General features: G+C 38.0%; 1 protein-coding gene and 1 long non-coding RNA gene across 30 annotated transcripts in view; both read left to right on the top strand.

Moving 5' to 3' along the window:
• Window positions 1–24,954, top strand: part of TANK (TRAF family member associated NFKB activator) — a 94,412-nt gene that overhangs the window by 28,355 nt on the left and 41,103 nt on the right. For 27 of the 29 annotated variants that reach the window (XR_014079948.1, XR_014079947.1, XR_014079946.1 and 24 more), the window contains one exon: window positions 15,941–16,088. Coding sequence is in view for 24 of the 29 variants with exons in the window: in XM_081581622.1 (XP_081437748.1) it covers window positions 15,941–16,088 (148 nt within the window). In the remaining 5 variants the exon portion in view is untranslated. Of the gene's footprint in view, window positions 1–9,434; window positions 9,646–15,940; window positions 16,089–24,954 lie in introns of those variants that run through there. The other 2 variants (XM_081581638.1, XM_081581630.1) reach the window with 2 other exon arrangements.
• Window positions 16,589–23,288, top strand: LOC145542578 (uncharacterized). Its single transcript, XR_014079951.1, has 2 exons — window positions 16,589–16,625; window positions 22,613–23,288. It is a non-coding gene; the product is annotated as an uncharacterized LOC145542578 (long non-coding RNA).

Below are 24,954 nucleotides of genomic sequence, written 5' to 3'. Positions count from 1 at the left end.
TTAGCAAATTATTTAGAAATACAAATATAAATACCAAAAAGAATCAAAAGAGCTGAAAATTGTTGCCTGGGTGAAGCAAGAAGTGGGGAGGGAGGAGAGGAGAGTAAGGGACTACTGTTTTTCTTAAACCTTATAAAGTTATTTCTCTCATTAAAATATAGATACATTATGCTTTGATTAAAAATAAAATAGAAATTAAATTATGGTGAAAAGAACTAAGATGTTGGTCTTGTCACATCAAAGAGACCTGGATTTATCTGGGTCTTCCATTTTTCTAATCTGTTGACATTAGGCAACTTATTTATTTAACTTTTTTTTATATATATAAAATTATTCTTTTTTAATTAGTTTATTTTCTATTTTTTAACTTTACAGTATTTTTAACTTTACAATATTGTATTTGTTTGCCATACATTGACATGAATCCACCATGTGGATTGTCTGGAGAGGGAAGATTAAAATAAGGTAGTTTATGTAAAGTAGCCGGCAAGTAATTTTTATCTCAGTAGGTGTAAGACTCTATCCCTGTCCCTAATGTTTCCCAGGAGGAAATAGGGAACAACCACCATTGTTGGGATGCTTGCTTTTCAGATATAAGATTCTTAGTGTTCAGAATCTTCCGGTTCATGGCTGTGTGTGTGCCTGTTCAGATTGAAGGCCTGTCACTGGGATCTCTGTCCTTTATCAACTATCTGTAGATAGAGAATTTAAAAAGAATTAAGATGATTTGGAATGTTGGTAGCAGGGAGAATCAAATTATAAGGACTGCTTGGTAGGAGAAGAGCTGTGGTCTCAGATTTGTCTTTCAACACGAACTTCAATGCAAATGCCATTAATGGTGTCTCTTCCATTAGTAGAGAAAACACTTGTCACATAGACTGATGAATTGTGGAGATTTCATGAACCAAGATCAGCAAGAGTGCTATTGCTCTGAACCATCTGCCAAAGTATCAAAATACCTTTTTTTTTTTTAAAAAAAAAAAACATCTACCTTAGCAACTGCTATTTTTGATTCTGAATTCTATGCACTTGTAGAACAATTAAAAAAACAGATCACTGTGGAACAATAGGACACTTTACGTAAGCCCATTTCCCTGCCTTGATACATATTTGTGTAGTATTTTTAAGAGTTCAGTGCTTTCCCATTATAACTTGACCCTCTGCGGCAGTGATTTAAAATCTCTCACACTTGTTTCTCTCTTTTTCTACCCTCACTTACCTCCCCGCTACTCCACCCCATGCCAAAAAAAAATTATGGTCCTAGAAGTCTTGGACAGGGTTTGTTAGTCTGTTTTTTTGGTTTGTTTGTTTGTTTTAACTGCCCTGGATTATTCTGATGTACTGACAGGTTGGGAACTATTGTCCTACAGCATGTTGTACCCCAGACATTCTAAACTGGGGCAGATGAGGGAACTGAGGTTCACAGAAAGGTTATAACTTATTCACTCTCACCCATCAACAAGCATGTCTAGCTTGGACATGTATTTTGCGCTCCAACTCTGATTTTATCTTTGGTTGACTAGGCTTTTTAATTTTGATTCTCTGATTTGTATTAAGAGAAGCTAATATATTTACACAAGATGTGGCCTCAGTTAAAAATAAGATTTGGAATTTTTATTTTATAGCATCTTTTTATTTTTTCCAGATGCAAAAGGAAATGAAATGTCAAATCAAAATTTTTAATAAACTCTTGCTTCTCCACAATAGGATAGCATAGCAAATGCTAGGACTTACTAGATCTGAGTATTCACATTTGAGAAAAACTGGGTGGCCCTGAAGAGTGGAAATATGGGTAATTTTGGCACAGAGACAGGTTTGAGAAGTTGGTTTGTAGGGTTCCTCAGAGACTTGGGGTCCTGTATTCAGGAGTATTTGACAGTAGGAGTAAGAAAGTGTGTTGCGTGGTATAAAAATATTGTATCTGGTTTTAAACTTTTATCATATTATACATTTACAGTCATACCCTAAATTTCTTGGGAATGCCTGGAATTGGAGATCTGGAAATCTCTGAAACCTTATTTATTTTCTCACTGGAGTTCTCTCAATTACTTCTAATAAAACAAGTTGTGACTTGGCAAGCATTGGCCCAACAGCCTCTAGGTGTCCTCAGGGAAATTAAAAGCCGGAGTTTGAAGAGTTCTGTGCCAGTGGTTAAGAGCACAGAATACAGCTTATAATTATGTAGACTTGCCTGTTCCCATTTATCATTGGTAATATTCTCAAGGCTAAATGACTGCCCAGCAATTTAAACTGCAGTTTAAGAGGAAATAGGCCTTTTTGTGAAAAAGGTCCTCTGTCTCCTGAAGTTTCATTCTCTTTTCATAGACAAGCTCTCTCATTTCATAGTGATTGTGATTTAGTAAATGACTCAGAGTTGTTGGAGGGGCCCCTAATCTGTTAACTCATGAAATTTTAACTACTTTTTCAAAAACGACTTTGCCTTTTATGAATCTGGTACAGCCTGTGACATCTCTTATACTATTGTTTTCGGGATGGAGGGATCTTTTTTTCAAACTTTTTTAGTTAAAACCAGAAAATAGGTAGAAACTGTTCTACTCCTGTGAAAGATGATTACTAATACTATTTCATTATCATAAGTTTGGTAGAGTAGAATAGAAAGACTTAAGAAAAATCACACATTCAAACACTCTACCAGAAAGTTATTTTTCTTGTTATTTAACAGTGTATAAGGGTTAACAGGAGAAGGCACTGGCACCCCACTCCAGTACTCTTGCCTGGAAAATCCCATGAACGGAGGAGCCTGGCGGGCTGCAGTCCATGGGGTCACTGAGTCGGACACGACTGAGCGACTCCCCTTTCACTTTTCACTTTCATGCCCTGGAGAAGGAAATGGCAACCCACTCCAGTACTCTTGCCTGGAGAATCCCAGGGACGGGGGAGCCTGGTGGGCTGCCGTCTCTGGGGTCGCACAGAGTCGGACACGACTGACGCGACTTAGCAGCAGCAGCAGCAGCAAGGGTTAACACAGCAAGCACTAGACAATATTCCGACCTATATTTCGGTTTGTATTTGGGAGAAAGAAAGGTGTATATCTTGTGACACAAAAGTGGTACAATAATGAGTTTTGCTTCTTTCTCGCTCCACTGTTTTCTTTTAAAACAATGTAGATGCTCAGGGCTGGGGCAATGGGATGACCCAGAGGGATGGGATGGGGAGGGAGGTGGGAAGGGGGTTCAGGATGGGGAACACATGTAAACCCAGGGCTGATTCATGTCAATGTATGACAAAAACCACTACAATATTGTAAAGTAATTAACCCCTAACTAAAATAAATAAATTTATTTAAAAAAAAATAAAACAATGTAGAGCTTTTGTTTATTTGTTTTTTGGTAGAAAGATTTTGGCCTGGTTGAGTGTCAGCCAGTATTAGAGGACATTAAAAACAGGACTTTAAGAATAGTAGCTGGAGGGAAGGCTTACTTAGCCATCATTTCTTCCTTTAGATTTTGTTATCACTCAGTTGGTACATTTTTTCCTGCCTGTTGTTAATTATGTCTCTGTTAGCACTCTTGTCCAAAATTGAATTCAGTATCCTCTCCTGTCTCTCTCAGTTTTTCTTCCTATTTCTCTGTGGCTGACTGGCATTGCTGTTTGCCCTATATTTTAAAAAATATGGCTGGCCAATCACCTTTAACAAAATAAACCGGTTACTTTGCTTATTAAAATATACATTCTAGGACTCCATCCCAGGCCAACTCGCTCAGAATTACTGAATGCTTCCTTCTTGTCTGTTGTACACATGCAGTTGGCCAGTGAATCCTGTTAATTTTGCCTTTAAAATGTCTCTTGAATCCATTCATCTTTCATTTCCCTTACTCTAGTTCAAGCCCTTATCTTTTACCAGAATACAACAATAGTTTCCTATGGATATACTCACTTTGTCTCTCTCATTAGTTTGTATTCTGCTGGTATCTGGTTTATCTTTCTAAAATATATTCATCTCCTGCTTGAAAATTCCTTAATGTCAGCAGGTTAAAATTAGAGTGACATTCAAGGTCTATTGCAGTCTGGCCATATCTAAGTCTGCTGTGTACAGTTTATGTAGTTAGTACACTCTGTAACTCTAGGGTGCTTCATTCCAATTATGGTCTACATGATTGGGACCCATAGGGTTTTTTCAGTGCAGGACAGTCATATGTGGTGGCCCCAACTATCCTGTCTTAGCACCCTGACCTTTCCATCCTTTCTGTATACATACCTCACTTGCATAAATATTATACTCACCACCAGTCCTTAAATGCACTATACTAGTGATTTCTCAGAGCATTTGCTTTTTCAGAGTGAATGTTCGTTCTCCTTTCACTCTACTTGTTGAAATCATTCTCATATTTCAGTGTCAGATCCTCTGTGACGCCTTCCACAGTTCTCTCATTTTAATTGTTCCTTCTAGTATACCTTTTTACTGCTTACACTTTTACTTAACAGTTCTTTTCTTCTTCCTTTGAGGTAAAACCTATATACAATGAAATGCACATATCTGCAGTGAACCTTTGGGTGAGCTCATGTGTTTTTGCCTTACTAAATTATAAGCTCTAATTAGAGAAAAAGGCAAAGACAATATAAGTTTGTCTCTTTCCCATGGAAAAAATGGGAACCTACTGTGTCTTCATTGCTGGGTCAGTCTTGAATATGGTACCAATTGGGATACAGCTCAGCTTTTCTTTTAAGAACTCCCCAATGGCAGTGGCTTAAACCAACAAGATGGATATTTTATTTCTCTCATGTATGACAATTCAAAGTAAAAGATGTCCAGAGCCAATACAGCAGCTCCACAGGGTCAAGGACCTAGGCATCTTTATTCCTGTCGTTCCACATCCCCTTATTGTTCCACCATCCAGAAGTGTTGCCCTCATCACAATGCTTCGGGTGACTCACCACAATAAAGGAAAAGGAAAGGGGAAAAAAAAGAGAGCTTGTCTTGGAAGTTACACTTACTTGCCTATGACCAGAACATAGTCACGGGACCATATCAGCTAAAATTCAGGAACACTAGAAGAGTAGAGAATGGGTATTGAGAAACAGTTAACAGATATGTTTCACATGTGATCTCAGTCTTCACAATAAACCTACAAACTATATATAAAAAACTAATACTCAGAGAAACTAAGTAAATAGCCAGAAAAGTTGCAGGTCTGAGATCTGAATTCAAAGCCTGTACCTAGTAAAGTGTTAGGAGGGAATATATAATTGTTAAAGTCATTAATTTTCACAGTGTTACATCATGTATTCTCATATCACATATTTTCACAGTATCGTATCATCTCTTCTAGGACATCCCATGTAACTTTATTCCACACTTCTCACTATCATGAAATGAATTGCCATGCTGCTGCTGCTGCTGCTGCTGCTAAGTTGCTTCAGTTATGTCCGACTCTGTGCGACCCCATAGATGGCAGCCCACCAGGCTCCCCCATCCCTGGGATTCTCCAGGCAAGAACACTGGAGTGGGTTGCCATTTCCTTCTCCAATGCATGAAAGTGAAAAGTGAAAGTGAAGTCTCTCAGTCGTGTCCGACTCTTAGCGACCCCATGGACCGTAGCCCACCAGGCTTCTCCGTCCATGGGATTTTCCAGGCAAGAGTACTGGAGTGGGGTGCCATTGCCTTCTCCAGAATTGCCATGCTAACTTGTTTTTAATTTTTAAATCTAAGATATCATTTATGAGGAAAACTAAATCACAATGTTTGCTGAATAAAAGCTTCTGTACTTTGTATTTGTTTAGAAATGTTATCTAATCGTAAAGTTGACAAGGATGATATCTTGTCAGTTTTCAGTTCAGTTCAGTTGCTCAGTTCTGTCCGACTCTTTGCGACCCATGAATTGCAGCACGCCAGGCCTCTCTGTCCATCACCAACTCCTGGAGTCTACCCAAACTCATGTCCATCGAGTCAGTGATGCCATCCAACCATCTCATCCTCTGTCGTCCCCTTCTCCTCCTGCCCCCAATCCTACCCAGCATTAGGGTCTTTTCCAATGAGTCAACTCTTCGCATGAGGTGGCCCAAGTATTGGAGTTTCAGCTTCAACATCAGTCCTTCCAATGAACACTCAGGATTGATCTCCTTTAGGATGGATTGATTAGTTCAGCTCAGTTGTGTTGACTCTTTGCGACCCCATGGACTGCAGCACACCAGGCTTCCCTGTCCATCACCAACTCCCAGAGCTTGCTCAAACTCATGTCCGATGAGTCGGTGATGCCATCCAACCATCTCATCCTCTGTCGTCCCCTTCTCCTCCTGTCTTCAGTCTTTCCCAGCATCAGGGTCTTTTCTGATGAGTCAGTTCTTCACAACAGGTGGCCCAAGTATTGGCTTTTCAGCATCAGTCCTTCCAATGAATGTTCTAAAGGAAATCAATCCTTTAGAATTGACTGGTTTGATCTCGTTGCAGTCCAAGGGACTCTCAAGAGTCTTCTCCAACACCACAGTTCAAAAGCATCAATTCTTTGGTGCTCAGCTTTCTTTATAGTCCAAATCTCACATCCACACATGACTACTGGAAAAACCATAGCTTTGACGAGGAAGACCTTTGTTAGCAAAGTAATGTCTCTTCTTTTTAATGTGCTCTCTATGTTGGTCATAGGTTTTCTTCCAAGGAGCAAGCATCTTTTAATTTCATGGCTGTAGTCGCCATCTGCAGTGATTTTGGAGCCCCCCCAAAATAAAGTCTCTCACTGTTTCCATTGTTTCCCTATCTATTTGCCATGAAGTGATGGGACTGGATGCCATAATGTTAGTTTTCTGAATGTTGAGTTTTAAGCCAACTTTTTCACTCTCTTCTTTCACTTTCATCAAGAGGCTCTTTAGTTCCTCTTCGCATTTTGCCATAAGTGTGGTGTCATCTGTATATCTGAGGTTATTGATATTTCTCCTGGCAATGTTGATTTCCAGCCTGTGTTTCATCAAACCTGGCATTTTGCATAATGTGCTCTGCATATAAGTTAAATAAGCAGGGTGACATTATACAGCCTTGATGTACTCCTTTCCCAATTTGGAACCAGTCCATTATTTCGTGTCCAGTTCTAACTGTTGCTTCTTGACCTGCATACAGGTTTCTCATGAAGCAGGTAAAGTAGTCTGGTATTCCTATCTCTTTAAGAATTTTCCACAGTTTGTTGTGATCCACACAGTCAAAGGCATTAGTGTAGTCAATGAAGCAGAAGTAGATATTTTCTCTGGAATTCTCTTGCTTTTTCTATGATCCAGTGGATGTTGGCAGTTTGATATGGGTTCCTCTGCCTTTTCTAAATCCAGCTTGAACATCTGGAAGTTCTCCATTCACATACTAGTGAAGCCTCGGTTGGATAATTTTGAGCATTCCTCTGCTAGCATGTAAAATGAGTACAATTGTGTGGTAGTTGAACATTCTTTGGCATTGCTTTTCTTTGGGATTGGAATGAAAGCTGACCTTTTCCAGTCCTGTGGCCACTGCTGAGATATCCAAATTTGCTGCCATATTGAGTGCAGCACTTTAACAGCATCATCTTTTAGAATTTGAAGTAGCTCAGCTGGAATTCTATCACCTCCACTAGCTTTGTTCATGGTGATGCTTCCTAAGGCCCACTTGACTTCCCATTCCAGGATGTCTGGCTCTAGGTGAGTGATCATACTATCTTGATTATCTGAGTCACTAAGATCTCTTTTGTATAGCTCTTCTGTGTATTCTTGCCACCTCTTCTTAATACCATTTCTGTCCTTTATTGTGTCCATCTTTGTATGAACTATTCCCTTGATGTCTCTAATTTTCTTGAAGAGATCTCTAGCCTTTCCCATTCTATTATTTTCCTCTCTTTCTTTGCGTTGATCACTTAGGAAGGCTTTCTTATCTGTCCTTGCTATTATTTGGAACTCTGCATCAAATGGGTATATTTCTCCTTTTCTCCTTTGCCTTTTGCTTATATTCTCAGATATTTGTAAGGCCTCCTCAGACAACCATTTTGCCTTTTTGCATTTCTTTTCCTTGGGGATGGTTTTGATCACCGTCTCCTGTACAATGTCATGAACCTCCATCCATAGTTCTTCAGGCCATGTGTCTATCAGATCTAATCCCTTGAGTCTATTTGTCAATTCCACTGTGTAATAATAAGGGATTTGATTTTAGGTCATACCTGAATGGTCTAGTGGTTTTCCCTACTTACTTCAACTTAAGTCTGAATTTTGCAATGAGGAGTTCATGATCTGAGCCACAGTCAGCTCCTGGTCTTGTTTTTTCTGACTGTATAGAGCTTCTCCATCTTCGGCTGCAAGGAATATAATCTGATTTTGGTATTGACCATCTTGTATTGATATCTTTAACCCCTTCATTTTAAAAGCAAGGAAAATCGAGGTCCACAGGAGGCAGGACTTGCCCTTGATGTCATTACCACCGTTGCTTCATCTCAAGCATCGTAGGGCAAACACTAGGCTAGTTCATCATTTCTCTAAGTAACTGTCAGTGGTATACTTAACAGTTGTCTCAGGTTTACAGAGTGGTTCTGATCTGGAAATTCAGGCTGGACAATGCACATGAAATATATATAATCCTGGCCTGTTTTAGTGACGAATGAGTATTATCTAGCACTAAAAACGTCTTTATAGCTATCAGGAGCCTGTTTTAGAAAGGATGACTGCTATTTGATAGTCAAATAAAAGGAATGGGTGCAGTCATTCCTACTCATAATTCAGAACCCAAATCAGGTGACATCTACCTCTCAAAGCCTTTCCTAAACCTCATAATCATTAGATGTGAGCACTCTGCTTTCCAAACTCTAGCCTTTAGATATATCCAGGTACTCATATATATTCTTTAAATTACAGCTAGTGGTGCCTTCATGAGGGTGAGTTTCGTGTCTGTTTTGTTCTCACAATGGTGAGAACATCAGTGATGCCCAGCCCAGGCTTTGTTTTTTGTTTTATTGAATGAAATATCCATCATGGCATCCTGGGAGAATATTTTGCAGCTGGCTGTAAAAAACAATCCTTGAACTAAGATTTTCAGAAACTTAGTCCTAGTCACTCAGTTATAGCTTTGTAGATATACTCAGGTCATTTAACTCCTCTGAGCCTTGTCAGTCAAATAGAAATATGAGTAGTAGGAAATGAAGAACTGGTGGGAAAAAACTTCGTAAAAGGCACATAAAACTAAGGTGGCAGTATCCCTAAAGCTCCTTGCTGCATCTGCACAGTGCGTTATATGTATTAAGCAAACATGTGCTTTACTTTTTCTCATTTAATTGGATAGTAATGGTATATATTTTATTAAAATTAAAATTTGGCCCTTGTAGTCGATACATCTTTGTTGGAGCTGGGAAATTTTACCAAGGGAAAATAAAATTATCGCCCTTGTGCAGGCTGACTTTCCTACTACAAGACAGTTTCATTATGTACCAAGGATCAATGAAAAGAGAAAGCAGCCTGATGCCCATGAATTTTCTTAGTGCTTCCTACTGGACGAGCACCTGCTGGACCTGGGAGGTAGAACAGGAACTTGCTGCCCTCTCCATCTTCCATCTTACAGGAAGTACCCAAAGGAAAAAAGGAAATACTGTCAGAGTAGTAGAGGTGGATATGACAAGACTACCTTGACTTCAAGAGGATTACCCTAGGGGTGGCATGCTTTGTATTTTGCCCACCCAGCTATAGTGTTGGGTGAGTTAATCTCTTCCTGGTATAAGTATAAGGAAACCAGCAAACCAAACCCAGACATAAATTAGCACAGAGGGCTTTCCTGAAAACACATTTTAAAGAGTGAAACCATAACTAAAAAGAGTGTTTCCATGGCAGAAGTGGCTCTAGCTTGGGCCTCCTGGGTTTGGGGGATGGTAGTGGCTATTAGGGGCTTCCCTGGTAGCTCAGACAGTAAAGAATCCGCCTATAATGCAGGAGACATGGGTTCGGTCCCTGGGTTGGGAAGATCCCCTGAAGGAGGGCATGGCAGCCTACTCCAGTATTCTTACCTAGAGAATCCCCACGGACAGAGGAACCTGGTGGGCTACAGTCCATGGGGTCACCAAGAGTTGGACGCGACTAAGTGACTAAGCACAGCACAGTAGCCATTAGGTTTGAGTTGGACATGTTTATTATAAATAAAACCGTTTCCTTGGAGCCCAGCAACATTTGAAGAAGGGATACCAAAATGTAATTGAAATGTGACTACCTCTTGAATTGTGAAATTAATTTTACACTTAACAAATGCTTTAAAAAATAGAGGAACAAGTGGCTTTAAAGTTCAGGGTGTTAATATTTGAAATATGTCCAGTTTAACTAGCTGGGTTCCAGAGACTGTTTCCTTTTTCTCTAGTCAGTGTCACTGATCTGACACCCAATTTTCTTCTTGGCTGTGAGATAGGAATTAAATGTATCATTTATTTAGTTGTATTGACCTGAATCATATCTCCCCAGCATACATTCTACTTCAGGAAATAGGATGCATCCATGTGGAATTTACTCAGTAACTCTTCATAGTGACATTTGTGTGATCTAATTCAAGGACCTGAAATGAAGACTCCACATGATTTACTTGCATATGATGCAGCTATTTATAGTACTGTATTTACATTTTTAAAAACAAGAATGCACCTTCTTGATGGAACAGACATGCATTTTTCATTCACAGACGCAAGAGGTGTAGAACAAAGAAGTTTCTTAGAAATCAAATCCAAACATCTTTTTTTGTTTGAAGGGAGAGAAACTTGAGTCCAAAAAGATTTAGTAGCCCTGAACTAAGGTCCCACAGTCAGTCAGTGACAGAATAAAACAAGAAACTAGATGAGTTCCCAGTTCAAGATACTTGTTTTTCCCAGATTTTAAAATTTAAGTATGGTTTACATTGACAGTTTATTATGACATCTGCAGTTTGTTAAGACAGTTTTAGGCACTCAAGCCACATAGCTACTTAAATTGTCTAATTTCTGTATGAGCATATTATAATATGCTATAGTCCCTATAGCTCCCTACCCTTACTTTTCTTTTCCTGCTCATATACTTATTTTTAATCTCAAGTGCTTTTTAAAGCCACCCTAAATCCTTTTTTGAATGATAATAGTATCTAAATAAATACTTAAAATGATGCTTTGTACTAATGCTAGTTGCTCTGTTTCCATAGTGTCTATGGTATGTTAGAGATCCTGGCAATGTTAATTATCTTAACAGTATTTCATCTTTTCCATCTATCAGAGGTAGCAATCAAAACAGACTTCCTAACTGGAATGCCAAAAAAACTATCACTTTCATTGCTTCAGGGCTTCCCTAGTGGCTCAGACGGTAAAGCGTCTGCTTGCAATGCGAGAGACCTGGGTTTGATCCCTGGGTCAGGAAGATCCCCTGGAGAAGGAAATGGCAACCCACTCCAGTACTCTTGCCTGGAAAATTCATGGACTGAGGAGCCTGGTAGGTTGCAGTCCATGGGTTCGCAGAGTCGGACACGACTGAGCAACTTCACTTACTTCAGTCACTTCATTGCTTCACAAGGTAAAAACACTGTGATCCCCATAATGTTGTTGTTGTTCAGTCGCTAAGTCATGTCCACAACTCTTTATGACCCCATGGACTGCAGCACTCCAGACTTCCCTTTCCATCACCATCTCATGGAATTTGCCAAAGTTCGTGTCCATTGAGTCAGTGATGACATCCAAACATCTCATCCTATGTCGTCCTCTTCTCCTTCTGCCTCCAATCTTTCCTAGCATCAGGGTCTTTTCCAATAAATTAGCTGTTCACATCAGGTGGCCAAAGTATTGGAGCTTCAGCTTCAGCGTCAGTCCTTCCAATGAATATTCAGGGTTGATTTCCTTTAAAATTGACTGGTTTGATCTCCTTGCTATCCAAGGGACTCTAAGGAGTCTTCTCCAGCATCAATTCGAAAGCATCAATTCTTCAGCACTCTGCTTTCTTTATTGTCCAGCGCTGACAACCATACGTGACTACTGGAAAGACCACAGCCTTGACTATACACCTTTGTCAGCAAAGTGATGTCTTTGCTTTTTAACGCACTGTCTGGGTTTGTCACAGCTTTCCTGCCAAGAAGCAGTCATCTTCCAGTTTCATGCTGCAGTCACTATCCACAGTGACTTAGAGCCCAAGGAGATGAAATCTGTCACTGCTTTCACCTTTTCACCTTCTATTTGCCATGAAGTGATGGGGCTGGATTCCATGATCTTAGTTTTTTTAATATTGAGTTTTAAGCCAGCTTTTTCACTCTCCTCCTTCACCCTTATTAAGAGGGTCTTTATTTCCTCTTCGCTTTCTGCCATTAGAGTGGTATCATCTACATATCTGAGGTTGTTGATATTTCTCCCAGCAGTCTTGATTCCAGCTTGTAACTCATCTAGCCCGGCATTTCTCATGATGTGCTCTGCGTATAAGTTAAATAAACAAAGTAACAATAAACAGCCTTGTTGTACTCCTTTCTCAATCCTGAACCAGTCAGTTGTTCCATACAAGGTTCTAACTGTTGCTTCTTGACCGGCATACAGGTTTCTCAAGATGGTCTGGTATTCCCATCTCTTGAAGAGTTTCTGTAGTTTGATCCCCATAATAAAATCCTTGAAAATTATTCTTTACCAAGTCTAGAAAATGATGTAGGAGTGTGCTTAGTATCTTAAAGCCTGCCTGATAGGATTGAAATATTACCTAGGTATTTAAGGGCATTGTGATGTATGGTCAGCTGGTTTTCAACAAGGATGCCAAGGGCATTCAGTGGGAAAAGAATAGCCTTTTCAACAAATGATGCCAGGACAACTCACCAGCCACATACAGAGGAATGAATCTGGAGCCCTACCTCATACTGTATTACATAGATTAACTCAATACAGATCAAAGGTCTAAATGTAAAAGCTAAAATAAAATTTCTAAAAGAAAATATAGGTGAAAATCTGTGTGATCTTGGTTGGATTAGTCAGGAGTTTCTTAGATATGAAAAGCACAAGAACAAAAGAAAAAAGATAAATTGGACTTCATCAAAATTAAAACTTTGTCAAAGGACACTATCAAACAAAAATATAATCTACAGAATGGAAGAAAATATTGCAAATTATATATATGCATGTACATATACATAAATATATATGAGAAGGAAATAGCAACCCATTCCTGTGTTCTTGTCTGGTAAATTCCATGACTGGGGAGCCTGGCAGGCTACAGTTCATAGGGGTCACAAAGAGTCAGACACGACAGAGCATGCATGCACATGTATATATACACATATACACATATGTGTGTGTGCTGCTGCTTAGTCACTTCAGTCGTGTCCGACTCTGTGACCCCATAGACGGCAGCCCACCAGACTCCCCTGTCCCTGGGATTCTCCAGGCAAGAACACTGGAGTGGGTTGCCATTTCCTTCTCCAATGCATGAAAGAGAAAAGTGAAAGGGAAGTCGCTCAGCCGTGTCCGACTCCTAGCGACCCCATGGACTGCAGCCTACCAGGCTCCTCCATCCATGGGATTCTCCAGGCAAGAGTACTGGAGTGGGCTGCCATTGCCTTCTCCACATATATGTTTATGTGTGTATATATATGCCTTCCCAGGTGGCACTAATGGTAAGGAACCCTGCTTGCAATGCAGGAGATGTAGAGATGCAGGCTCAATCCCTGGGTTGGGATGATCCCCTGGAGAAGGGAGGACATGGCAACCCACTCCAGTATTCTTGCCTGGAGAACTCCATGGATAGAGGAGCTTGGCAGGATACAGTCCATGCGGTTGCAAAGAGTCAGACATGAATGAAATGACTTAGCATGCACATATAGGCACATACATGCATATATATATATATATATATATACACACACACACATGCACATATCAAGTGGGCAAAGGATTTGACTAGGCATTTGATTTACATAAACACACACACATATATATAAATACGTGTGTGTATATATGTATACATGTATGTATATATATACATATATGTGTGTGTGCACATATATGAAAAGTAGGCAGAAGAATTTGATTAGACATTTCTCCAAAGAAGATATTCAAATGCCCAATAAGTACTATAAAGATGCTCAACATCAAAACTGTAATGAGGTACCACTTCACACCCAGTGGGATCCTAACATATTTTTAAATGGACAATAATTATTGATGAAAATGTGGAGAAATTGGAACTCTTGGTCATTGCTGGTGAAAATATAAAATGATACAGCTTCTGTGGAAATGGCTGTAATGTCTGTGGTAGTTCCTCAAAAAGTTAAGGACTGTCATCTGACTCAGCAGTTCTGCTCCTAGGTATATATCTAAGAGAATTGACAACATGTGTTCACACAGATATGTATGCACAAATTGTAACTTTATTCAAAATAACCAAAAAGTGTAAACAACCCAAATATCCATTAATTGAGGAATGGATAAATAAAATGTAGTATATCCATAAAATGGAATGTTATTCAGACATAAAAAGCAATGAAGTACTATTACATGCTACAACATGTTTAAAGATTGGAAATTTTATGCTTCGTGAAAAAAGCCAGACACACTGGCATATACTTTGATTTTAAACATTCAGAATAAGCACATCCATAGGGTCAGAAAGGAAATTAGTGATTGTCAGGGGTTACAGGGGAGATAAGAATTGGGTCTAACTGCTAGTAGGTACAGAGTTTCTTTCTATGATGATAAAAATGTTCTGTGATTAGATTTTGGTGATAGTTGCGCAACATTGTGAATATACAGAAAACCACAGAAGTGTATGCTTTAAAATGGTGAGTTTATTTTATATGAATTATATCTTAATGTAAAATATGGAAAGCAGGTATACTCAAAGATAAAATAAAGATGTTATGAAAGAGACTGATATTATGAAGGATTTCCAGTCATAAAGGGAGTGAAATAATTTGGTATCCCCAAAACCCCCTGTGACTGATAGACAACTTTGTCTATTCTGTGGCTTTCAGAGGATTAAGAGAAAGGCTCCATGATGTGGTTTTTACAGCTTGACAAGAAAAATCAGTCATTAGATAGATGATCCTCTGCTCAGAGTCAGGGAATGTCTTTAGAGATATAATGCAAATTGAAGTGATAAAACTAAATTACCTCCACTAAGGAAATCACCTGTAGTTCAGAAATAGCAGAGAGGTCAGAAAACTAATATAGATTAGGGGTAAGACTGATGGGGTGTGATTTTTCTTTTTTAATGTACAATCAAATGGCAGTTTTCCCTAGATTTTGTGCTAAAATAAGAGCATTTTCACACATTTTAATTGCTGTGTGATAACAACAGTGTGAACTCCATCCACAAACATTTATTATCTACTTAATTTTGCTCTAATTTCAGTATAGCAAGCATTCACCTTGTAAGTGGAAGTAACTGTCCATTTAGTAAAAAGAAATCCCTTCTCACATTGCTAAGCCTGTTGTGCATTTCTATAATAAAAGATTAATAACAAGTGACCTTTTATATTTTTCCATTTTTAACTTGCATTTATTGAATACCATTTGCAAAGTAGCATCTTTATGAACTGGAACCTTAATTACTCCTTAAACATTCATAAAGAATATTTCAAAATTGTAGAAGTTAAGGTTTCACAATATTCCAGGATTAAAATATGATCAGGATTTTATATGAGACTTTTTTGCCTTTATAAATCTGTTTTATATGGGGACTTCCTTGATGATCTAGTGGTTAAGAATCTGCCTTGCAATGAAGGGTTCATGGGTTCAATCCCTGGTTGGGGAGCTGAGATCCCACATGCCACAAAGCAGCTAAGCCCACACACCACAATGACTGAAGCCTGTGGCTCAGGAACCCAGGCACCGCAATGAAAGATCCCATGTGCTGTGACTAAGACCTGACATGGCCAAAGAAATAAATAAATATGCTTTTAAAAACTTTATAGTATTTGATTCCATAATGTTCAGGATAAATAATGCAGAACTGTCTTTGAGGCACTTTTTAAAAATGATTTCTACTTGATAGCTATCTAAATTGTTCAATTATTTTCCAGATCTGTCATTTACTCCATCATTTATAGTGATGCAACAGGACAGAGAGGAATGGATAAAAACATTGGCGAGCAACTCAATAAAGCTTATGAAGCCTTTCGACAGGCATGCATGGATAGAGATTCTGCAGTAAAAGAACTACAGCAAAAGGTATGTGGTTTTAGTTTTGAAAGTTGTTATTTATCCTGGTGAATGGGATTTGAATCTTTTGCAATGGAAAATATTATATTGTTAGAACTAAAGAACTTCTTGAAGAACTAAAACACAGGGATATATTAGTAGATGAAATTTGAGATTTTTATTTGCTAACTTTTTAAAGAATATTGTGACCTATGGAAAGAATTCATTTTAAGATGATTGTATTGAGGAAAGATAAGTATGTTATCTTCCATGAATAATTTTTAAGTAAAATGACAAACTAAAAGTCAGAGTATCACTATCTCAGCTAGTTTTTTTGTTTGTTTTTTTCATATTGCTACTTGGCTGACTGGAAGACTATACAAATCTTAAAATATCCTGGAACTAAATTTGTTATTAGTTTATTCTTTAACTATAAGTTAAAAATAAACTTATTTCAGTGAAATCATTAATGTCTTACCAGAAGTTTCAGCTTCTTAAAATACTCCTGTTCACATAAAATTTCCGCTTAGTGTTTGCAGTTTCTAAAGAAAGTAAATTGGAAGAAAGGTGTATCCAGGCAAAAATTACCTGGTTAAGTAGTTCCTCGGCATGTCTGTTAATGGTCCTTGATAAGGTTTTCACCAACCTACAGTAAAATGAGGAAAATAAGAATAAGGTAATGAACTTCTTATAATGCTAAGTTTATTCCATTTAAAATTCTATACTTTATTCTGATACTGTTTCTATGTTTCTATACTGTCAGAATAAAGAGCAAAATTTTATTAACATACCCATTTGTCAAATGATAATCATAGAGTTTTGGGGTTTTTTTTTTTGCTTATTTAGTATCATTACTTAGTGTTTTGGGAGTCCCCAGTACACCCAGACATTCTGCAATTCTCTAAAAGGATTTACAGGACTTAGTAAAACTGTCATATTCAGAGTTAAGGTTTATTACCGAGACTAGTAAAGAAACAGCCAGATCATTGATGGAGAAAGATGCTGAGTGGGGTCTGGAGGAAGCCATATGCAGGTTTCCTATGCTCTTCCCCTTCTGTGAGGAGGCGTACAGGGTGCGCTCTCTCCAGCTTCAGAAGTTCACCCAGCATACATGCAGTGCTTTGGCATGGGGAACTCCATTTGAGACTCAAGAGCTTGGGGTATATTTAAGGGTTGGTTACATAGGCACCCTGTGTCAGAAGGAAAGTAGTTATTCACCATAAATCTCATGGTAGTCTAAGTAGGTTGGCACAGCACTTAAAATCTTACCACTTAAGAAATGTTTTCAAAGATTACATTCCCAGATGCCTTGCAAATAGGCCTTTCTGAAGATAAATAGCTTAAGGCGTGCTATGTTAAATTATTCCTGTAAGGCTGTTGAAAGTAGAGGATCTGAATGTTGGTTCCCTCAATTAAAAAAAAAAGTTTTTTTTATTAGTCTGTGATATTCTGAAGTCTTAAGAAATATGCTAGCCATGCAGTTCTTAGTTTTCTCCATAAGTATAGGAATACACAATTCCCTTTCTCTTTTCTATTTGATACATCTACTGTAAAACTAGTGTTATCCATACTGTACTCCATTTCTCAAAAATTATCTTTTTTTTTGTGATTCTCATATTGATTTACAAAAGAATACTCCCAGTTATATAGGTAAACTTAATGGTCTAGAGATCTTCAGTAAGGATGCATAAGAGAAACAGAGATAGGATAATGACAGACACTTTCTCGATTATTGAAGTGAAGTTTAGAATTTGGATTTGTTTTCCTTTCCAGTTCATGTATAAAGCAAAATCACTTTTTTAAAAGAGTAACAAAAATGCCCAGCTTTTATTCTTATTTTCTCATTAGGTTCTTTAAGAAACTTCAACAATGCTGTGCCTGTTCTAGGGACATTGGGAAATACAGAATTAGGGAATAGGAATATTGAGATATGCTTGCGATAAGATAGAGACAGGTATTTCTCTATCTCCTGATCTTTCTGCCCTGGCCAGTAGTAAGCAACTGAAAACTCGTATAATTTAATCTCTGCCGTGGAAGAAACCTTTATTCACTATGGCACCTATCCTAAAGAGGGGAAAGGGAAATATTTTTTATGTTTCTCAAAAATAGGAGAAGAAAAAATGTTAAACTTTAGACATTCTAATTTATTTAAGAAACATTATTGAGTGTCTGCTATATACTGAGCTCTTATTAAGGTTCTGAGAATACTGACATAAAATATGGTTTATGTCCTTAAGGACTTTCAGTAAGTAAAAAAGATCAGTAGTTAATACTATGGCATGCTAAGTGCTGTAGAGATCTGTACAGGATAACATGTGAGCACAGTGAAGAGGTACTTAACTCACTCTAGGAGGATCAGGTCATAAGCCTACCACTAAACCCAACCCTTGAGTCAAGATTAGGAGCAGCTGCGTAAATTAGGGAAGATGGATCCTGAAAGCAGGGAGAGAAATATATATAGTAAAAACTCAGAAGTGAGGGAGTACAGGAAAAGAAGCTGTGAAGATAGATTAGGGCCTTATGATGATGATTATAACCAAGTAGTTTTGTACTGTATTCTTATTCATTCAAAATATATTGAAGGACTTAATACGTGCTTTAGAAAAGTCTTCCTGACAGTGGGATAGAGGATAGATAGGATAGAGAGTAGTGTGGAATTGGCTCAACACACATATTGGTGCTAAGCAGTGGTCTAAGATCAGGAGTATAAAAATAAGTGGCAACCATCAATTTGCACTTTAGTATATATAAATATATAATTATATACCTGTTAATATGCCATGCCTGTGTGTTTAGTCATGTCCAGTGACCCTTTGAACTGTAGCCTGCCAGGCTTCTCTGTCCATGGAGTTTTCCAGGCAAGAATACTGGAGCAGGTTGCCATTTCCTTCTCCAGGGGATTTTCCCAACCCAGTGATCGAACCTTCATCTCCTGCGTCTCCTGCATTGTAGGCAGATTCTTTACCCCTGAGCCTTCGGGGAAGCCCACCTATTAATATACATATGTTACATACATCATGAGAAACGCTGCACTGGGTGAAGCACGAGCTGGGATCGAGATTGCTGGGAGAAATATCAATAACCTCAGATATGCAGATGACACCACCCTTATGGCAGTAAGCGAAGAAGAACTAAAGAGCCTCTTGATGAAGTGAAAGAGGAGAGTGAAACAGTTGGCTTAAAACTCTGAATTTCTTAAAATTCAGAAAACTTAAGATCATGGCATCTGGTCCCATCAGTTCATGGCAAATAGATAGGGAAACAATGGAAACAGTGACAGACTTTATTTTGGGGGGCCTCAAAATCACTGCAGATGGTGACTGCAGCCATGAAATTAAAAGACGCTTGCTCGTTGGAAGAAAAGTTATGACCAACCTAGACAGCATATTAAAAAGCAGAGACATTACTTTGCCAACAAAGGTCCATCTAGTCAAAGCTACGATTTTTCCAGTAATCATGTATGGATGTGAGATTTGGACTCTAAAGAAAGCTGAGTGCCGAAGAATTGATGCTTTTGAACTGTGGTGTTGGAGAAGACTCTTGAGAGTCCCTTGGACTGCGGGGAGATCCAACCAGTCCATCCTAAAGGAAATCAGTCCTGAATATTCATTGGAAGGACTGATGCTGAAGCTGAAACTCCAATACTTTGGCCACCTGATGTGAAGAACTGACTCATTGGAAAAGAGCCTGATACGGGAAAGATTGAAGGCAGGAGGAGAAGGGGACAACAGAGGATGAGATGGTTGGATGGCATCACTAACTCAATGGACATGAGTTTGAGTAAGCTCTGGGAGTTGGTGATGGACAGGGAAGCCTGACATGCTACAGTCCATGGGGTCGCAAAGGGTCGAACACAACTGAGTGAACTGAACTGAACTGATTATTACATTTCAATTTACTAAAGAAAAATGAATGGCAATCGTTTGGTTACCTATGGGACATAGAGGTGAAAATGTCCTGAATTGGAGATTATAGATATAGATTATAGAACAACTTCATTATAGTCCTGAGTGTGTATGTCCGAATTATAATGTGTAGGGTGAAGGAATATTTGAAAAACAGAAGAGGAAGAGGAAGGAAATATGGCCAACCAGTTGGTTGCTAGAGATTCATAAATAGGTTAAGGAATTTACTCTGAACGTGAAGAAACACCCATTCCTCTGAGAATTGGAGGGCACAGGAGAGAAAAATAGCTGCAAACGAAAATAATTTTGTGTGTAAGAAGTGGAGATGGCAGGAAGTTTAAAGGGATTATCATGTATTACTTATATCTGGAATCCAAAAAAAGTCAAACCTGTAAAAAAAAAACAACAGTAAAATGATGGTTACTTGGGAGATGGAGAGAGACAGATAAGATTGGTGGTGTTTAAATTTATAACAAGTAGTAAATAAGCCATGGAGATCTAATGCACGTTATAATGAATATAAACGTAATATTATAATATAATTATTTAATGTGTTAAGTATGACTACAACAATTGTGTTACAAAATAAATGTATCATTAACTCACTATGCACCTTAAACTTACACAATATTATATGTCAGATTTATTTGATTAAAAAAATCAAACAAAAAGTAGATTTTCTTGTGAGAGTCTGTTTTTTTTCCTGTGAGATACAAGATAAGATCATCTACTGAGTGAAATGACTTTAGGATTTTAGGATAGTCTGAAACTGATAACAAAGACTTGAAAGCTTCAGTTAAGTGAAAGAAGAAAAATGTGGCATCCAACCTTTATCATGAATTTTTGGTAGTGTCAATCCGTGTTTGCTGGTTATTCTTTCAACAGCTTTCTTAATGTAAAAGTAATTGGATGGCCAGATCCAAGATTAAGAGATTGTAGAGTTAAAGTGAAAGAATTTTTGGTTAGGTGACCCGAAAGTACATAGAAAAGCAATCGAAGTTGTGTGCTTTGAGATATAAGCTAAAATCAGAAAGAAGCTGACCCAGAAGGAGTCTATGACTTAAGAACAAAAAAGTCTTCATGGAGTGAGAGGACAGATACAGAGGGAGTAGAAGAATGTGAGTTCAAAGGAGGGATTATTGTCAGTGAGCAAAGATTGATGTTTAGTATCTTCTGTTTTCATAATGAGTCGTGAAAGTGGATAGCTGGAAGGAGATTGAGGAATTCAGGAAACTCTTAAGTTAAGACTAGAGCACTTCTCCTAGAATGGTGGTAGATTTAAGAACATTTAGAGAGATGTTGTGAAGCGAAGAGCAAAAATTCTTGAATGTAAGGAAATGACTAGTATCTTGGAAGATAACTGTTTTGAGGAGAGATTGGTATAATTGAAATACCTTGTGATTGGCTTTTTGCTTAAGTTTAAAGGAATAATGGCCCAGAACTGGCAATAATGAAGCAAATGACTTATCTTTTTGTTCTCCTGCATCTAACTCCATTGCCCAATCCCTGTTTGATATAACACTAGACAGCTTCATATGAGGGGGTTACAGAGGCATCTATAATTATTAGGAGACAACATAATTATTCCCATTTTAATGTGAGATGCTAGACTTGCTGAAATTCAGTTTTATTGACCATTACATTCTCTATAGCACAATGAAATAAGAGTTTAGAAATTTGATCTCATTCATTACTTTTTTTTTAAATTTACATTTTTCTAAAACATTTTTGTGAGAAAACCTTTATACATCATTTTGACATTTTTTGGATTTTATTTTATGAAGCATTTATTTTTAAAATTATACACTCAAATGTACCAAGTGTAAATCACTAATTTCTCCTTATTGGTCTACTTCCAGAAGTGAGATTGAACTTTGAAAAGTTCAAGCAAGTTAGGTATTCCCCATTCATAATCTTTAGTAATAAGATACATACACATTTTCAAACTTGTAGTATGAGAAGATAAGAACAAATATCACTTCCAAGATTTTTAGCCTGGATAAATGGAAGATTGATGATCCAGGCACAGAAAAAAAGAATGCTGATTTTGATAAAGGAAGTTATTTGGTTTTATGTGATATTTTGAGTTCAAGAATTAGAAAATCATTGGGGAAAATTATCAGCAGACGATTGAGTTACAGATCTTTGAAGTAAAGTACCAATTGAAAATATAAATTTAGGAATTATCTTTGTAGAGATGATACTTGGAGTGATAGAAGAAGGTACTAAGGAGAAAGAGAATAGAGCAAAGGAAGAAGGGAAGCAAGAAAATAACCTTGGAGAAGTTGCCTGGCCTTCTGAAAAGGCCCTAGGAGCTGTACGCTGAGTGAGCTTGGCTGTGGTTCCGAACATTAAGCTTAAAATAATTGGTCTGTTGAGTGACATCAGCAAGGTGACAAAGTAGCAAGATCCAGTCCCCTGATTTTCCACAAAAACATCAAATAGACTGGAAAAAATTTTTTAGGAATTCTGGAAATCAGTCAGTGATGTATGGCAACAAAGCAAACACTTAGTCAAGAAAAACCTAAATTGAAAATAGAGAAAATTTAATGGCATTTTACTCACCCTTGACCCACCTCCTCCCCAGTATGGCATGGTGCATTTGGAAGGAAGCAGCCCAGTTCCTGACTCCCTCAAGAGGGAAGAAAGGAAGAAGCAAAGTGGAACATTTTTGAAACATCCTGGCCAGTCTGTGGACTACCCAAGGGACTATTTTCTATCTTAATATGAATTGAAGCTTGGAGTTGGGAATGACTGCATAGTTTAGGTCTCAGACTGGCAACTGTGGAAAGCAGTGGTGGGCATCATAACATATGGAAACTGCAGGGAGGGGATTGCAGTGAACACGTGATGCAAGAGATGTGGGAAAAGGAGTATAATGGAACCTCTGAAGCCCCGAGAAGACACTTCCAAACAGCCAGGAAAAATCAAGAGGGAAAAAATCACAAACAGAGAACCAAACAGGATACACACCCAGAAAATACTTGAGAAAACCTTAAACCTTTACCCTGGACTAATGGCAAGGTTAAAGGGCCTGCTAATTAGTGAAGATCATCCACACTAGGTTGCAGGCTTGGAGAGTGACTGTGCAAACACCCAGTTTTCAACCATGGCAAAGCATTCAAAAAAATCAGAATGTGGCCCTTTCAAAGGAAAAAAATAAATTCCCAGAAACAGCCCCTGAAGAAATACATGCATCAGATTTACTAGACAAAAACTTTCAAAGAATTGTTGTAAACATGCTCAAAGAGCTAAAGTAAGACAGAATCAAAGAGCTAAAGTAAATCAGGAAAGCAATAATATGAACAAAATGAGAAAATAAAAATTTTACCCTAGAGGTTCAAGAATATACTTGAACAAGCAGAGAAGAGAATCAGTGAGCTGAAAGGTCATTTGAAAGATTGGAATCCGAGGAACAAAAAGAAAAAAAGAATAAAGAAAAGTTAGCAAAGCCTAAGGGAATTACAGGACACTGTCAAGTACAGCAATATGCACTACGGGAGTCTATATTAATGGGTTTACAATATATAAAGGTGTAATTTGTGATGTCAGTAACAAAGTGGGGTGCAGAGCTAGAAAATCTGAATAGGCCAATACCTAGTAAAGAAATTGAAACAGTTACCAAAAAGTTTACAACAAAGAAAGCCCAGGACTTAATGGCTTCACTGCTGATTTCTACCAAACATTCAAAGAATTAACACCAGTCCTTCTCACGCTCTTCCAAAAAATGGATCAAGATAGACTATTTCCTCACTCAATTCTGTGAGACCAGCATTACACTAATTTCAAAGCCAGATACGGCACTACAAGAAAACTACAGGCTGATATCCCTTATCAACAGTGATGCAGAAATCCTCAACAAAATACTAGCAAACCGGATTCAGTGTGTTAAAAGGATTATACACCTTAACCAATTATACACCTTACTCCAGCAATGCAAGAATGGTCAAATCAGTGAATGTAACACACCACTCTAACAGAATGAAGAGGGGGACAAAAGCACAGGATCATCTCAATTGATGCAGAAGAATTTACAAAATTCAACACCTTTTTTTTTTAATGTAAAAACACTCAACAAATGGACTTTATGGAACTATTACAATATATTAAAGGCTATGTGTGAGAAAATCACATCTAACATAATACTCCACAGTGAAAGGCTGAAAGCTTTATTTTTCTGAGATAAGGAACAAGACAAAGATGTACACTTCCACTACTTTTATTCAACATAGCACTATAAGCCCTATCCAAAGCAGTCAGGCAAGAAAAATATCTAAGTTGGAAAGAGAAGAAAAATTATCTCTCTTTGTTTGCCGATTTCTGGATCCTATGTATAGAAAACCGTAAAGCTTCCATCAAACTGTTAGAAGTAATAAATTCAGCAAAGTTGTAAGATATAAAATAAACACACAAAAATTAACTGCATTGCTATACATTAACATTAAACAAGCTGAAAAGGAAATTAAGAAAATTCAATTTACAATAGTATCAGAATGAATAATATACTTAGGAATTGACTTAACCAAGTAGGCGACAGACTTATACACTGAAAACTACAAAATGTTGCTGAAAGAAATTTTTAAAAGATGGGAGTTCCCTGGTGGCCTAATGGGTAGGATTCCAAGCTTTCACTGCCATGGCCCAGGTTCAGTCCCAGCTCAGGGAATTGAGATTTCACAAGCTACATGGTGTACTCAAAAAAAATAAAAAAAATCAACATTTGGGGGAAAGTCTGTGTTCATGGGTTGGACCCTTACCTTTCACCATATACAGATCAACCTAAACCTGATCAAAGACCTAAATGCAAGAGCCAATACGGTAAAGCTCTTAGAAGAAATCATAGGGGAAAGACTTCATGACTTTGGATTTGGGAGAGGGTTCTTAGCTATGGGCTTCCCTGATAGCTCAGTTGTTAAAGAATCCGCCTGCAATGCAGGAGACCCCAGTTCGATTCCTGGGTCTGGAAGATCTGCTGGAGAAGGGATAGGCTA

Source organism: Giraffa tippelskirchi, chromosome 3 (assembly GCF_054371585.1).
Source record: "Giraffa tippelskirchi isolate mGirTip1 chromosome 3, T2T-mGirTip1v1.2.pri, whole genome shotgun sequence".
In the NCBI taxonomy this organism is placed as follows: domain Eukaryota; kingdom Metazoa; phylum Chordata; class Mammalia; order Artiodactyla; family Giraffidae; genus Giraffa; species Giraffa tippelskirchi.
The sequence above is the reverse complement of the archived record's forward strand: the minus strand, read 5'-3'. Positions and strand labels throughout refer to the sequence as shown.